Source organism: Monocercomonoides exilis (assembly GCF_001643675.1).
Source record: "Monocercomonoides exilis strain PA203 chromosome Unknown scaffold5-2102611, whole genome shotgun sequence".
Lineage (NCBI taxonomy): Eukaryota > Preaxostyla > Oxymonadida > Polymastigidae > Monocercomonoides > Monocercomonoides exilis.
Window position 1 is genome coordinate 1,638,031 of NW_027150550.1, and position 15,978 is coordinate 1,654,008.

The 15,978-nt window shown below is 35.7% G+C and overlaps 6 protein-coding genes across 6 annotated transcripts; all 6 read left to right on the forward strand.

Moving 5' to 3' along the window:
* Positions 1-999: 999 nt before the first annotated feature.
* MONOS_17058 (uncharacterized protein) lies at positions 1,000-1,679 on the forward strand (the record flags this gene model as incomplete). Its single annotated transcript, XM_067869940.1, has 3 exons — positions 1,000-1,132; positions 1,322-1,435; positions 1,555-1,679. The coding sequence occupies 3 exons, from the start codon at positions 1,000-1,002 to the stop codon at positions 1,677-1,679; spliced, it is 372 nt and encodes a 123-aa protein (XP_067734412.1).
* A 2,011-nt stretch (positions 1,680-3,690) lies between these two features.
* Positions 3,691-4,151, forward strand: MONOS_1518 (uncharacterized protein; the record flags this gene model as incomplete). Its single annotated transcript, XM_067868041.1, has 2 exons — positions 3,691-3,726; positions 3,816-4,151. 2 exons carry the CDS (start codon positions 3,691-3,693, stop codon positions 4,149-4,151), a joined length of 372 nt encoding a protein of 123 aa, XP_067734413.1.
* Positions 4,152-4,274: 123 nt separating this feature from the next.
* On the forward strand, positions 4,275-4,598 carry MONOS_1519 (uncharacterized protein; the record flags this gene model as incomplete). The annotated part of the gene is made up of 1 exon (XM_067868053.1): positions 4,275-4,598. The coding sequence occupies one exon, from the start codon at positions 4,275-4,277 to the stop codon at positions 4,596-4,598; it is 324 nt and encodes a 107-aa protein (XP_067734414.1).
* A 595-nt stretch (positions 4,599-5,193) lies between these two features.
* Positions 5,194-5,688, forward strand: MONOS_1520 (uncharacterized protein; the record flags this gene model as incomplete). The annotated part of the gene is made up of 1 exon (XM_067868064.1): positions 5,194-5,688. The coding sequence occupies one exon, from the start codon at positions 5,194-5,196 to the stop codon at positions 5,686-5,688; it is 495 nt and encodes a 164-aa protein (XP_067734415.1).
* Positions 5,689-6,041: 353 nt separating this feature from the next.
* On the forward strand, positions 6,042-6,641 carry MONOS_1521 (uncharacterized protein; the record flags this gene model as incomplete). The annotated part of the gene is made up of 1 exon (XM_067868075.1): positions 6,042-6,641. One exon carries the CDS (start codon positions 6,042-6,044, stop codon positions 6,639-6,641), a length of 600 nt encoding a protein of 199 aa, XP_067734416.1.
* A 4,588-nt stretch (positions 6,642-11,229) lies between these two features.
* Positions 11,230-11,943, forward strand: MONOS_1522 (uncharacterized protein; the record flags this gene model as incomplete). The annotated part of the gene is made up of 3 exons (XM_067868085.1): positions 11,230-11,434; positions 11,518-11,811; positions 11,861-11,943. The coding sequence occupies 3 exons, from the start codon at positions 11,230-11,232 to the stop codon at positions 11,941-11,943; spliced, it is 582 nt and encodes a 193-aa protein (XP_067734417.1).
* Between the last annotated feature and the right edge of the window lie 4,035 nt (positions 11,944-15,978).

A 15,978-nucleotide genomic window follows, 5' to 3' on the forward strand; every position in this document is an offset into this window, starting at 1 on the left:
TATTGTTTTAATTGAATTTTCAATATAAAACTTTCGATAAACAATAACAAATATAAATAATTTTGCTCAAATGAGAAATTTATGTTTCAGATTTAATAAAAATCTCAAATTGAACGATTAAAATAATAAAACTATTTTCTGATGACTTGTAAGCATTAATAAAGCAATAATATTCACAAATGAAATGAATAATATACAAACAAAAATCACATTTCCAAAATTAATGATCATAAAAAAACCAAATTATTTGTGCATTTTGGTCAACATTGAAAGTGGTTTTTTCTATGCTTAATGAGCTGATAGTTTAATATAATGATGTTTTGAGCAAAAAATTGAAATGCCAAAAACGCCATGATCTTTTCAATTAATAAAATTTTTTGAAAGAATATAAGATAAATCAATTTTCAAATATTTCGTTCAGTTGATGAATATTGCCTTTGTAATTTAATATGAAAGTTTTGCAATTGAATTGCCAATAATCTTCACAAGCATCATCTTCGTATTCTTATTTTTCCTTTCGATTTTTTATTTTTTAATTTTTTCCCGCAATTTTCGTCATGGTTGTAATAATGTCTTTTTTGTATAAGTTTCATTTGTTGCATAATAGTTTTTTCATCTTCGCAATAGGAGATGATGCAGAAGATGGAGCTGCTTGAATAGATCAAAACCAAAGACACGAGATCATCGAACAGCAGTTCATCGAACTCGTGAATTTGATGAAATGTTTGAAACAGGTTCTTCCAGAGAATAATGCTATGAGGGTACTGAAGAAATGAAAAAAGAGGAGCAGGAGGAAGGTAATGGAACAGGTTTGGGAAAACGAGGAAGTGGAAGGAGCAACAGAAATAGAGATTGAGAACGAAAAAGAGGGGCAGAAAAGAAAAGAAAAGAAACAGAAAAATTTCACAAAGGCACAGATGGCTGAGGAGGCTAAATGGAAGGATGGAGCAAAAGGATTTATCATTAATTCCAGTCACAAATCGTATTCAGCTGAAGTAGATGCGATTTGAGGAAACAAAGGATAAAAACTTGGACAAGATCTGCCATCTGCAATCGCTCCTGAAGGAGAAGAAGAATGAGGAACAAGGAATAAGAGTCCTGAGGAAAGGAGGAGAGGAATGGTGTCAAGAGTGTCTGTGGTTTAAAGGATATTTGACAAGCGGGACGAGGCAGATGACAAAGAGGAGAAGGCCAACATCTTCCATAAACACTTTATGTGAAGAATACTCAGCATGTTAACTGCGTTATCTCTTCTCTTGTGCTTGCCCCACCGCCTTTGTCTGATCCTCAGCATGCTATGAACTTGTTCATTAGGCTGCAGCAGGAGAAGCCGAAGAGGATACTTCAGGCGAACATCGAGTGCTTGCTGTTTTTTTTGTGTGCGGTGCAGGAAGTGGACACGAACCTATTCTATGCGCTGAACAAGAACTGAATTGTTTGCGACTGCATACTCACTGTCGATGAGAAGTGAACGACAAACGACCAACTCATTTTAGGTGAGGACTCCTTTGCAAAGTTCTCTAACCTGAACGGTTTTCCGCACAGCCTGAGAAGATGCAACAGAAGAGAATGTGGATGCTTCGTGGATTGAATATGAGTCACAACACGCAGACCAGTTAATGATGAATGTGGCAGAAGCAGAAGAGGAAGAGGAAGCAATGGAAGCATCAGATGGATAAGTCTGTCTGTTCTTGATTTGAAGCTGTTTGTGTCGAGCGGAGCAGATATGCTTGCGAAGAAGAAGATCATCAAACCGAAGGGGATTGCAAAAGAAAAAAAGACATAATTTATATCACAGGAGGAGTTTAATGAAGAGTCGAAGTTGAGTGAGCGCAGAGCATCAAGATTTGCAAGAACAGAAAGTGAATACAGCAATTATCGTGGAAATTGAGTTTTTCCATTCAATGTTGCCAAATTTCTCGAAGAAGAGATAAGTCAGGAAAGCGGAGATGGTGAAGGAGGCGGAGGAAATTCTTAACTCAGCGAGAGAAAAGAAAAGAGTTCCAGACGGATCGACTTTTGCAATGGAGAAGATCTGAAGCGATGTGGTGTGAGTTGAATTTTTCTTTTAATAATAACAAAAAATTATTGTGTATTTATTTTTTAATGTATTTTTGAATTTTTGAAATTTTCAGAACTTTTTTCCATCATTTATTATGAACTTCCTCATTTTCTTGTGAGTTGATCGAATCGGTCATTTTATGAACGCGCTTATTTGCAATCTTCATTGAATTTCTTGCTTGAACTGCTTCCGCATAAAAATCATTGGACGTTTAATCAATCAACTCTGTTGTGAATCACACAAACAATCTCCATTAAACTCTGTGTGAGGCACGATGAAGGCACAATTCCTCATTTAATAATGTTTGTCATATTTTTATCTTATTGTTTTCATTGTTTTTATCATATTTCTTGTTTTTATTTTTTTAACTTTTCAAACCCTCATTTTAATTTTTTCAATTAATTGATACGTAAACATATGAACCACCTCTTTTCATGTTTTTTATACAGCTTCTTTTTCTTTGATTGGGCGACGCGTCTCTTCCACAGTCGCTTCACATCATTTCTATCATCATTGGAGTCAGAGCTGATGAAAAAGACTGAACCAGGAACCCTCTTCTGCTCATTTGGCTTCTACTATTGTCTCTGTGTTGCAGCTGACTGTTCATTCCACATGAAACGAGAATTCCTCTTCTCACAGACCACTAAACATTTCTTCTCTTCGTCATCAATGCCTTCTTCTTCTTCTTCCTTCTCAAATCAGTTATACACAAACAGCTTTGTGGTTTCCATGATCGAATAAGTCATGTGCGCTTCTCAAAATGCAGGAATTATCTTCTCTTTCCAATAAAAGTTCTCCTCTTTCAATGTCACTCCTTATCTTCTGACAATGACACTCCATTCAAACACCACAGATCTCCTTCTCTTCCTCTCTTCTTTCTCACTTTTCCTCAATAAATGATTTCAGCTTCCATCAAATGCTCTCTTTCCTCAAATATCCTCGACAGATAGAACATTTTTTTTTGTGAAACATCACAAGCACAAATATAGCTGCCACGAGCCATCAATTTGTGGATTTTTACAGATCTTCAACATCTTCCAACTCATCCCAACGTTCTTCTTCTTTTGCAAGAACCTCCTTTCACCAAAATGACATCAATGAACAGATCGCTCAATTCTTCCCATCGTATTCATATGTTTTCACGCCTGAAGCGCATTCCTTAATCAATAACGTCGTCTCTTCCTTCCTCTCTCCAAACTTTGCACCACCGCTGCTGGGCGTTTCAAGCACAGGTATTTATTAACAAAAAGACAATAGACAGAAAAATGGAGTGTTTTGTATCATTTATTTTATATTGCTAACAGCAGCGTCGGATGATGAGTTGAAGAAATTATTGTTCCCAAATGAGAAATTCATTAATGATATGGAGGTTATTTAGAGAAAGAAGGAGGAAGAGAGAAGGAGAGAGAAAAAGTGAAAAAGAAGGAAGAGAAATTGAAAAGACTGAAGATGAAGACAAAGAGATGTGGAGCAATGCAGATGAAATATCAACACTTTCTTCTTCAGCCTCTTCTTCTACGCCAAATTCTGTTCTGAAGCTGCTCTTGCATCAAATCATCGCTTCTGCCACTCCTTAGCTCCAATCAGCGAAAACGAGAGCCTTCGGCATTTGGTTGCAGATTATTCCAATGACAGACGATTTGACAGAAGAATGTGTGTTTCCGGTGTGCGAATGTTTATGAGATAGAAACAGACAAATGAAACAGAACAGGCATCGTCATTGAAATAAGCATTATCATTGACATCAATACAGAAATCATCATCATCATCATATTTTTCTTCATCTTCCTCTTCATCCGAACAGTCAGAAGTGAATTCTTCACAAGAAAGAGCTGAAAAAGCAGAAATCGACGAAATTATCGAAGACTTCAAAAGAAAACATGCGCCACGTCTGCCTCTTCCTGTGATCCTTCCGCCACAAGAAGCTACCCTTCAGAATCCATCTTATGTGCCTCGAAGACAAAGACAGAGAAAAAGCAATCAAAATTCGACACAAACCTTTTTGATTCATTCAATTGCTTGCGTTGGCACATCAACAGGCACATCTTCTTCTTCATTGCCGAATGAATCTTTTCTTTCTCTTCCTTAATCATCTCCTTCTCCCTCTCCTTCATCTTCATCTTACTCATCTTCATCTTCATCATCCCCATCTTCTCCAGCAGTAACTGACCTCTCTCTCCACCCCAAACCGCCTCATCGTTCTGAAATTGCTATGGCGCGCCGCATAAGAGCAATGCATCCCCTCCTCCGCCGACGCTATCTCAATCGCTGTGCACAAGTGGCTGCTGCTTCTGGCGTTTCACGTTCTTCTTCTTCTTCTTCTTCTTCTTCTTCTTCTTCTTCTTCTTCTTCTTCTTCTTCTTCCTCGTTGCTTCGCTCTTCTAGAAACAGATTTCTAACAAGCGAAGAGCAGCAGATGAGGAGGATGAGGCAGCAGTTCGGAAGAAGAAGGAAAAGACAATATTTTGTTCTTTCACAAGATGTGTTTGAGGCACTGCTGCTGTTTGCCGAGTTTCGGATGGTGGAGCGGTATTAGGAGAATCTGGAGAAAAGGAAGAGAGAAAGTGAGAGAGCGAAGGAACGAGAGAAGAGAGAAGAGAAGGATAAGAGAACTGATTAAGATGAGAAAGGCATTGAAATCTACAAATGATGAAAATAACTATGATGATCAAAATGAAAATAAATTAAAAACAGAAGAAAACGAGAGTTTATCATTGACTGGAAGAGAATCTTTGAAAAAAATGAAGAAAAATGAAGATAGTGAATGCCTTTCCGACAGCTCCATTTGGGAGATGAAGAAGAGTGAAGAGATAACACACAAACAGAGAGAAAAACAGTATTTGATTTAGCGGTATTTCCAAGCACTTGAGCTTCAACGTGATTCTGCTGTGAATGAGGTGCTTTTGATGGTCAGACCAAACCTGCTGTTTTCTCCAGCACCGATTGATGAATCGATTAAAAGACCAGAAATGAGTGTGAATGCTGCAAAAAGTGAGGGAGATGGAAAAGAAGGTGAGAAAGAAGAGAACGAAGTGAATAATTCTTAGAATGAAAATGGAAACAAGGAAGAAGAGAAAGGATATGAAGATAACACGAAAGATGATGATAAAGAAGTGATTTTAGAGGATTCAATGAACAACCCCAAAGAAGCTGCTTCAGAAGCAAAGATAATCAAACAGAAGCAGAAAAGAATACAAACACCAAAGAATCAATTAGAAATTGCAGAAAAGACGAAATACATTCCAATGAGCCAAAGCCCGAGCCTCTTTCATAGCAAAAGCAGCAAAAACAACTCCCTCTCCTCCATCTTCACATTCTCCAAAGCCAAAACAATATTCTTCAGAAAGAGGAGCCTTTGGAACGATACACTTCACGCGAGGGAAGCGAATGGACGGAGGATGGAGATGGAGAGAGGAGATGTTGGTGCAGCAACAATGCTACTGTCACCTGCTGTTGGAGGAGGAGGGGGAGAAGGGGTTAAGTTGGGTGTTATGGGAATGAAGAATTTGAACAAAGAAGTGACAAGGGAGATGCAAGATGAGTTTCAGAATGAGAAAGGGAAAGTGGAAGATGAAGAGGCGAAGATCACGTTTTATTCATTGAAATCAGATGATCAGAGAGAATAACTGCTTCGGCTGATGAAACAACAGGAAATACAAAAAAAGAGGAATGAGAAAGAAGAGCGGGAGATCAGGAAAATGGAGAAAATGACAAGAATTTGTTAAGCAGAATCCAAGGAATGCTTCAACCACACCTTGAGACAGTCACACAGATCAACCAGAAGGAGAACAAAATTGTCAGCGCGGAGCAGCAAGAGGCGAAAGAAAGCCAAACGCCATTTTTGACAAGAGAGCGGAAATTGGACTGCATGCTGAATGATTTAGCGAATTCTGACTTTGTAGATTTGAGCGATGAACTGGATGTGCCCTGACGCTATGCGCGAATCAAAAGTGAAGAAAACGGGCAATTTGTGTGGAAGATGCGAAAAGTGCCTGTGTTTGCAGTTGTCGATACGAGGCCGACAAGAACTCGGTTGGATCTGATGAGCGCGCTGAAGAGCGGGCTGAGGCAGAACCGAGCGGAGTTGAGAAGAGGAAGAGGAATGAGAACCTTCAGTCAGAAAAATGGACCTGGGAGAAGAGATGTCCTGTCAAAACTCTTTTCGTCGATGTCGTTCTCAAAATTTGAGTCTTTCTTCACGTTGAAGAAGAATTCAATGGAGATGGATTTGATGAAGAAATACACTGCTCTCAATTTGGTAGCGCCTTTTGATTCAGCTGCTGATTTTGCTGCAAAAACAAATATTTCTCTTCATCTTCTTTCTCATTTTACTTCATCACTTGTCAATTCGTCCTTGTTAATTAACATTCAACAGCAATCTTCTCCTTCTCTGAGAACATCTCTATCTCCTTCACAGCAATACCACGCTAAACTTTCATCTTCTGCTAGTCCTGCAGCTCCTGGCTCTCTTTCTCTACTCTCACTTCCTGCTCTATCTTCGTCTCCTTCTCTTTCATTCAGCTACCGTCAAATTCATCATCAGGCCTCTTCTTTCATTCCTATTCAGAAGCACAGATAATTATTTATTCTGAAATAGAATTTCAACCAACCTAACACGTCAATGAAATGAATAATTTTGATCTGGAATATCCGATCAAAATACATTCATCAAAGGAAGGAGATCGAATCTGACTTTTTCATTTGGAAGATGAAGCATTTGAAGTGAAAAGAAAAAGTATTGAAGCAATTTTTGTTTGAAATGGATGGGTTCCAAAATAGCCTTCTGCAGATTACGCAACAGCGAAACCACAGTGAATTGTTGGAAATGAAACGATAAGGGAGAGCAATTTTGAGGAAAAGGCTTATTTGAAGAGAAATTATATGAGATTCTTGCTCTAATATGATACGAACAAGTTGAAATCGGAAAGGTGAAGAAAATATAATCTGAAGAAAATTGTCTGATATATATGAATATCTTTCTTTTGAAGATACGACAGCAATGAATCTTTTTTCATGAGCTTAATTTGTAGTTGATGGAGAAGAAAAATTAGATGAGGGAATGACGAAGAAATATTTCTATGTGAGCTGATGTTGTACCTCTCGAAACACAAGTGATGATGAGTTCTTCAGTTGAAAAGAAGATGAAATCTCAAGAATTTTTCAATGATATGAAAAACGAAAGAATTAATTTGAGGATCAGATAAAGTTCATCGTTATCAATGATTTTTGTATCAACTTCGCTGAAGGTCAGTATGTGAAGAGGAACAAATGTTGAGGAAAGGAGGGTGAGGGAGGCGTCTTGGAGGAGGGAAATGAAGCCGTTGAGGGCATACTCGATAATGGAGCAAGTGTTTTGCTTTGTTTAACCACAGCCATCAGCATCGGCTCCATTGTTTGCTCCAATTTTATTCAGTGTAATGTGAGGGAACAAGCTTATGAATTTGGGTTAATCCAATATTCCACTAAATCTGTTTATGTTTGATGAAGCTGCTGAACCGAATAAAAGGAAAGGAAATTTGTTAGCTGTTCATAGACGAAAAGAAAAAAGAGAAATAACTATTATTTATAAATTGGTTTCAATAATTTTGTTTTCTTTTCGTTTTTTCTGTTCTTATTTTTAATTTTTTCTTTTCAATGTTTTGTTTTTCCAGTTTAGAAATATCTATTTTCCTTTTAAAGATTGATTTTTCATTTTTTTTTTGAAACTTGATCAAAAAACTCTTCTTGATGAAAAAAGGTATGTTTTTTTGTTCTTATGAATAAAACAAATATATTTTACAGAAATAAAAGCAAAATACTTGCAAAAAATCAATTTGACTCTTTGATCAATAAATACCACAATAGATTTTATTTTTTCGATTTTTGATCTTTTTTTATGATTTCAAAAAAAATCACCCAAGTTTATGTTTTCATTTCTACGATGCCTGTTAACAGATAAGAAAATCAAAAATTTTTTGAAATCTGATAAAGTTTAAAATGTTGTAAGCGATAAAATTGAGACACTTTTAACATTATTACACTTTAGCAGATTTCAAAATAAATAAGATTCTCAAATCCTAAAACTGGACCTGTTGATATCACAACACAGTGTTATGTGATATCACAAATATTACAAAAAATTAACCCATTTCATTCATATTTTTTTGATCATTAAAAGTTCATCTTATGTGCATAATATTTCAATTAAAATGCCTGAAGTCAAATATTTTGTCTCATATGAATTCAATTGAAAAAAATACAGTGGGTGCTTAACCCGATCTAAGTGCAAAACCATATCCTAAACAAAGAATAAAAAGCAGTATTTTCAAAATGAAAAAAGAATATCAACTGGATATTCCAAACTGTGCTCACTGTTTTATTGGAAAGAAACTATTAGTCCATTAACGATGAGCTTGAATGTCAAAAACGATTCATTAACTGAAAATCAAAAACTTATGTAAGTTTCATATTTCAATACATGAAGCAATAAAAAGTGTTTGAACGTTTTTGCATATTATCAATTAGTTATCAAGTTCATTAATCCGAGTCATTTGCATTTTTTTGACTTTCCTTGCATCTAAAAAGCTTATATTTCTTGTTGATCAAACCCATAATGAATAATCAAATGCATGGAAGTAACTCCTTTACAGTTACATGGAGAACCTGCAGCAAGTTAATATCGAGCTTTTGAGTCACCTATAAAAAAAATATTTGCCATTAAACAAAATTTTTATGTTAAATGGCAAACTGCTGTTGAAGATAAAGCTATATCAAAATGTGCTTGGCTTCGAGCAAAAAAGGCAGAAAAGGAAGGAAGAGAAATCGGACGAGAGGGACACACTTTTATAATTACAAACAATCAGCTTGAAACAATTGAGAATCAAATGTTGGCTCTTTTGTCGGAGCAAGCTACTGTTCGTGTAGGAGATATTCAATCGATGGAATGTGATTGTTTTGTTGTTTTTTTTTCGAATCTATTATCACATTTTAGTGTGTTGATTTGCTTAAAAAAAGTTCAGATGCTGATCAGGAGCCGATAAAATCAACAAAAAGTGTGCCTATAAACTGCTTAAAAGGAGTAACGTACTTCATGAGGCTGTTTACAGACAAATGGAAATAAAGAAAATTGAAGCACAAACACCCGACAAAGTGAGAGCTTGGTTCATTGAATTATCATCTCTCATTTCGGAGCATAATATCAGTTCTTGTGATATTTACAATATTGATGAATCATCTTTGTCAATTTATGAAACAACTTCAAAACTTGTAGTTTGCCTCAAAGGACAAAATTCACCTGCTCCTCCATCACCTCTAAAAGTGACTAATTCAACTTTGTGCATGTGTATTTGTGCTGATGGTTCATCATTACCCAGCTATCTTCTTTGGCCTTCGAAAGATCTTCCTTCAGAATTTTCTTCTCTTTCCTATTTCAACATCCACTTCATTTCAGCTTCTTCTGGATGGATCACAAAAGATGTATTGAAATCCATCATGTTGAATTACTGGTTTCCTCTTATCATCAATAAATCAAAACCATCTCAAACACACAAAGCTCTTCTGCTAATGGACAACCACCGAACACATTTCGATGAGGACATATCAAACATTGCAAAAGAAAAATGAATTCTTCAAAAATTCTCCCCTCCAAACATGACGCATCTTCTTCAACCATTCGATTCGTGTGTGTTTTCTCAGTTGAAAAATACTCTTTCCAACAAGTTTTGTAACCTAACACGTTTTCAATAAGCAGTTACAGATCTTCATTAGCAGAAGCACTTCCTGATGCAGTTGCAGCTGCATCAGCTCCATCAACCATTCGATCCTCTTTTATCAAAACTGGTGTTTGGTCTGTGATAACAGCTCATGTGTTGGAAGGAATAGCAGGATCTCCCCAAACAGATAGCAACGCAGAATCTTCGTCGTGCGAAACAACTACTCAATGGAAAGAAAAACTTTTTTATAGAATTTTCTCCGAAATAGGAAACACGAAAAAATGAAAATCAACAAGAAAGAAATTACGAGTCTTCCAAAAAAGAGCAATCTTCATCCATCGACACATCTTCTTCATCTTCTCAGACGCAAGCAAATTTGAAAGGATTGGATGGACATTCAGAAGACAAAAAAACAATAAACAAAAAATCACTTGATGAATTAGAGGATCAAATAAAGCATGCATTGAATCATTTGCATTATCTTCAAGAGCAATAAGAACAAGCAAAAATTACAAAAAACATGACAAAAGATAAAAAATGTTCACCAAAACATTCCAGAAAAGAATTTTGGATCCTGACAGAAGAAAACGAACAGAAACAGATTCGTGAAAAGATTGCAAGGAGCAGAAAAAAGATCCGCATTCGCAATGATGATAACGAAGACACTGTCAAAAAAGCTCACAAAGTTAAGGAAGAAAAATTCTTGAAGCCTCTGAGATTGCTTTCACCTGTTTGTTACAAGAAAGAAAAGAAAATCAGAGAAAAAAATTATGAAAAATTGAAAATTTCGAAATAATATTTTCGAAAAACGTTCATAACAATTTTCTCATAATGAGAGTTACCTTTGCTGAGCTTATTTTTATCTTATTCCTTTCATTCCATCTTTTCAAAGCATGCAAAAGAAACAGAAAAAACAACAGAGGAATCTTTGACAAGTTTTTATTCAAAAAATTGAATTTCAAAAGGAAATTGCAACGGATTTGTGAATTTTGTTTAATTTGATTGAAGACTTTTGAAATACCATGAGTATCAAGTTTTGCATGAAAAAGTCATTTTGCAAGAAATCAAGCCAATCAATACCAAAAAATGAAAGTTTCAGTCAAACAAGTGATTCAGAAAAGTTAGGAAAAAGGATCGGGTTTTGCACTCGGATCGGGTTAAGCACCCACTGTTAACACATTTTGAAACAAACCTAATTTCGCATGGGGGGAGAAGGGGTGTTGAGCCCCTTCATTGAACTTCTGTGTGGAATTGGAAGGTTACATGGGGCATCAAACCTTCAGTTTGTCAAAAATGTTATTTTTCAAAATTTTTTCATTTCATTTCAATAAAAAAATAAAAAATTATTATGATCTAAAAAATATAATTAAAAGAATGAAAATATCTACAAAAACAAAATTGAAAAATGGTCAGAAAAAACTGCATCGCTCAATGACTTCGCTCAAGAACAAGAAATTTCACAGTCAGCCGGAGCGAATGGTTCACATCATTGTAGATGGAGTTGTTTGCATAACGGATACTATTAATTCAAAAGAATTTTGTCGTACTGGAATAAAGAACGCAGTTAGAGCGCTGAGAAAAGGAATGCTTGTTGGAAAAGTGGGCAGACCTGCAGCAGGAGTGGGAGAAAAGGAGCAAAGAGTATTAGACATTATTCACATTGAGGCGAAGACTGGTACATGTTTGTCTTTAAACAAACAAGAGAATTTGTATGTTTTATTTTTATTTGCATGTTTTAATCATTTGTTTTTCTGATGGAAAAAGTTTTTGATGAAAACGAAGATGAATATGCACCATTTACCGAAGTTTCAATGTATACGACATATGGACTTGTCAAGCATCATCCTGAGCTGATGACTGGAGCGCTGAAGAATTTGGACATCAACAGACTGGCTGTTTCGTGCAGAAGTGTTTTAAAACCCAAGTCTAAAACAATCGACGAGCTGCATGAAAAATACAGTTTCAATCCAGCTTTTATTATAAGTATCGACGAATCTTCAACGTGCGTTCTTACAGATTCAAAACAGCTTGTTGTGCACACAGCAGACACAAAAGCAGGTTTTACGAAAGGAACCACCAAGAATGATTAATTCAACATTCGTGGCAGCTGTTGCAGCGGATGGATATGCCTTTCCTTCTGTCATTATGTGGCCAAGTGCAAAGCTGCCAGAAGAGCTGAAAAGACTGTGATCCCCAACGCTGGAAATATGGGCAAATGAAAGCAGCTGGATGGAAAACGTGTGCCTTGAAAGGGATGCTCTCACAGTTCTTCTTCTTTCTATCATCAAAAGAAGAAAGCGCATGTCACTTGAAAACGAACACATTCTTCTCCTTCTTGATTCGCATGCATCTCGTGCAGATCCATCGATCTGGCGAGAATTCCAAAAACAACAAGTCGACGTTTTAACCTTCGTGCCACACAGCACACACCTCTGTCAACCACTGGACAGAGGAGTGTTTGCTGTGTTCAAATCTGAATTGACAAATAGATTTGAGGCTCCATCTTTTTCTTCATCTTCCTCCAAACGAGCAGCAATTTCCGACGCCCTGCCTCAAGCCATCCACACTGTATAATCTCCTTCTGTTATTCAGAAAGTTTATGTCTGCAGTGGTGTTCTTCACAATTCTTCTGGGCCAGTTCTTTTGAAACTGCCAGAATCTTCAATTTACCCTCTTCCATCCAGAAGAAATTGATTCAACTTTTATGGAAAAGTGATAACCGACGAAAATCTTTTAGAGAAATGGGAAACCCATTTGAAAATGAATATTGAAAGGAAAAATGAAATGGATGAAAAGGAGAAAGATGAAGAGAAGACTGTTGCAGATGATAAGAAAAAAATAAAAAGTTGATTTCTTCTTGTTTAAACGATGGTTCTGTCAATTAAAAGAAAGATAATTCATTAAATTGAACCGAAGGAAAAAGGAAAGTTTTCAGAGGAATTAATTCTGATTTTGTTTTCATTTAATCATGTTGATTTTTGAACGTTTTGCACTTCATTTTTTAAAGTCAGAATAAAGAAAAAGTGTCAAGATAAAATAATAACCCTAAATGAAATTTTCGACAAGTTGTTTTTGAAACAATAAAATACCATTTAAAGGTTATATAATTAGTTTTAAAGGGCTATTTGTGAATGTTAGGGTTGATAATTAATCAATTTGAGTATTTTTATAAAAGTTTGAAAAAAGTATCGAAAAACTATAGATTTGAATAAAAAACCATTCAATCATTTTTCGTTTTGATCAATAGGTTATTGTTTTCATAATGTATTTACAATATGTAAACATTGCATTTTTTTTTTTAGCTATTTATTCATGGGTTTAACGAAAAAATTAGGTTCTCCAAAACTGGCCTCTTGCCGGTCATCTCCAACAGTCTCTTCCAAGTTTCTCCCCAAGTTGCAATGGAAGGAGTATCTTCATCTGTATATTTGTACCAAGCTTCTGCATTGCTCTTTGTGGGAAATTCCACACATATAAGGAATGACAACATCAAATGGCAGTGATGGATCCTTTTAAACATTCTCTCGAGGAAATGTTTCAATCGACAGAAAAAGAAACTTTTGCTGTTCCAGCTTCATTCTCGTCATATGTCGTACACTTTTCTTCTCCCTCCTCCTTCCAGGGCATGCGAATGACTGGATCATCATCTTTCACTGCTGTTATACACCAACAGCAATTGAAAAATCCAGCTATGGATGCACAATCTGCTCAAGAAAGCATTGACAAAACGGCTTGTTCCAATGCAAATCAAATACATTATGTTCACGGGGTTCCCTCAAACTCTGCAATTCATTTTAAAAGCTCTCTCACTTTCATCAATTCGTAAATCTCAATTTCTTTAAACCTTTTTGAAATTATCGTGAGAGATAAAGAAAACATCCCTTTCTTTTTCTCCAATGCACATATATTATTATCGTTCTTGAAGCTGAACAAAGAGATTGATTAATCACCTTCATCTGCGTTTCTCCCGAAAATATTACCATCTTTTTTCCTGCTGTTCCAATCGCTCCTTCCATCTTCTTCTCCACTCTTTTTCAAATATTTCTCCTTCACTTTCAGCTCACAATTTCTTTTCAGGAACATTATTCACTTACAGAACAAACACCACGTGAGTGTCTTTTTCAGTGCTGTAAAATCCATGACAAGGACAAGAACTGGAAGTTTGAGTGGATGATGAAGATATGGCCGAAGTTGATATTTGCGAAAACAGATAGCGAAAAGGAATCAAATTTGAAAATCTGCATTCCATCCTGCTCTGTACACAGTGTGTCAGCTTAAAGTCTTTCTTTTCTTCTGAACTTTGATCAAATTCGACATACACATTTTTCTAAGTTCCAAAAAAATTATGGTCCTATCTCTCTTGCCATTGTCATTCTTCCAACATGGATGCACAGGTGATAAAACCCTATTGCAGCAAGCACATTAATATTCATCTTCTGGGTTATGTTTTCCAAAGCAGCTTCTTTCATATTTGCATCATTTGTAAATTGCAGCTCGAACAGAAAACGGTTTTTCTCTTCACAACTCTGGAGAAATTATTTATTCCATTTCATGTGAAATGTTTCCATTTCTGCTCTGTTGAAGCTTTTTTGTGGGAAGTTTTTTGTTTCACCGAATATCACATTTCGTTTAGCTGTTAATGATAATTCATGAGTCAAAAATATAAAAAAAATGAAAGCACATAATTTATTCTTTTCCTTTTGCTATCAGGAACGATTTTTTGTTCTTAATAAAACTTCATAAGTTTTGATATTCGAGTCAATGAACAAGCCAGATGGGTTTCTTTGACTTTTTCCTTTTTTAATATGATTAAGGTTTTCTTTTTTGTTTTTGTTTTGACTTTCTTCTTTTTCCAGTCGACAGTGAGATGAACGAACTTTTCATCAAACATTCTCTACACAAAGGCTTGGAAAAGACACACAAGTTATTTTGCATGAAACCATTGAATCAAAATATCCTCTTAATCTGTCAATCGAGTCATCTAATTATGAAATCTTGAAATCCTTCTTCTATCAGCTTTTCAGCTATCTCTTTTTTCACTGCCTTTCTTTTTGCTTCATCAGCTTCATTATCTGCCTTTTCTGAAAAGAAGATTGAAAGAATTCCGAATAATGTTCACGACAACAACAAACTTCTTTGTCATTCAGTCGTGATTTCTGCATTTCCTATGATATCCAGTCCGCAACGTTGCCTTTCAACAAAGCTTCAATGCTTAAGTCTCTAATTATTGCAGTTTCTATTACAAAAAGTGAGAAACTTGTCTAATGATTCACTTTTATTCACTCCTGCTTTTCAGCACTGTCTTGTCATGCTTGTTGTGAACTTGATGTTTTCTTCATCTTTCATTTTCATCAAGAAAAATGGAAGTTTCGAATTGATCCCATTCATCTTCCTTTTCTTTTCCTTCTTTGTCATCTTCTTTCTTATTCAAATCCACCTTCCTCATCGCCTCATCCAGTTCTCTTGAAACCACTCTCACAAAATTCAGCTCATCTGCAACCCCCTTTTTCAAAACTTCTGATGAACTGAAACTGCCATGAACATTCAAATGTTTGTTTTGTCAGATTTCTGTGTTCTTCTTCATTTTCAATGATTTCTTTCATCTCCTCAAAAAACAGCTCTTTTTCTCTTTTCTGTTTCCAATTTGATGAAAACACCAACGTGTTTCCCATACCAACAAAGACAACACAATTTCACTTTTCAAACACTCCAAAACGATTCAAAATCAACAACTCCATTTCCACTTCTTTTTGAATTGCTTCTCTTTCTTCATTGCTCGATCATGATTTTGAAAGACAAGACATGTTGATTTCATGAAAGTTCAATTTGCACAAGCTGTCAGGGAGAAGAGGGCATTTACAAAGATCAACAAGAAGTTCTTCACTCTTTTTTCCAACGATATTCATCCTGTCGAATAATCTGCTCAATGAAGAGTTACAAAAAAACAAGCACTCAGAATTCTTCTCATCACTGATTAATATCCATCATGCTTCATCAGGTGAAAGGCTTTTTTTACCATCGATTTCTTTTCTCCAATCGATTTGTTAATTGAATTGAACAATTCTATCTGCAAAACAAAAACAATCTCTTCTTCTTCCATTTTGTGCATCACCTCATTTATCTCTTCAATTCTCTGCTTCTTCTCTATTTCTGTGTAATACTCCAATTCAGAGAAAATCTCATCAAAAAAGAATCGCAATCATTGAAGGAATTGAAAAGAATGCC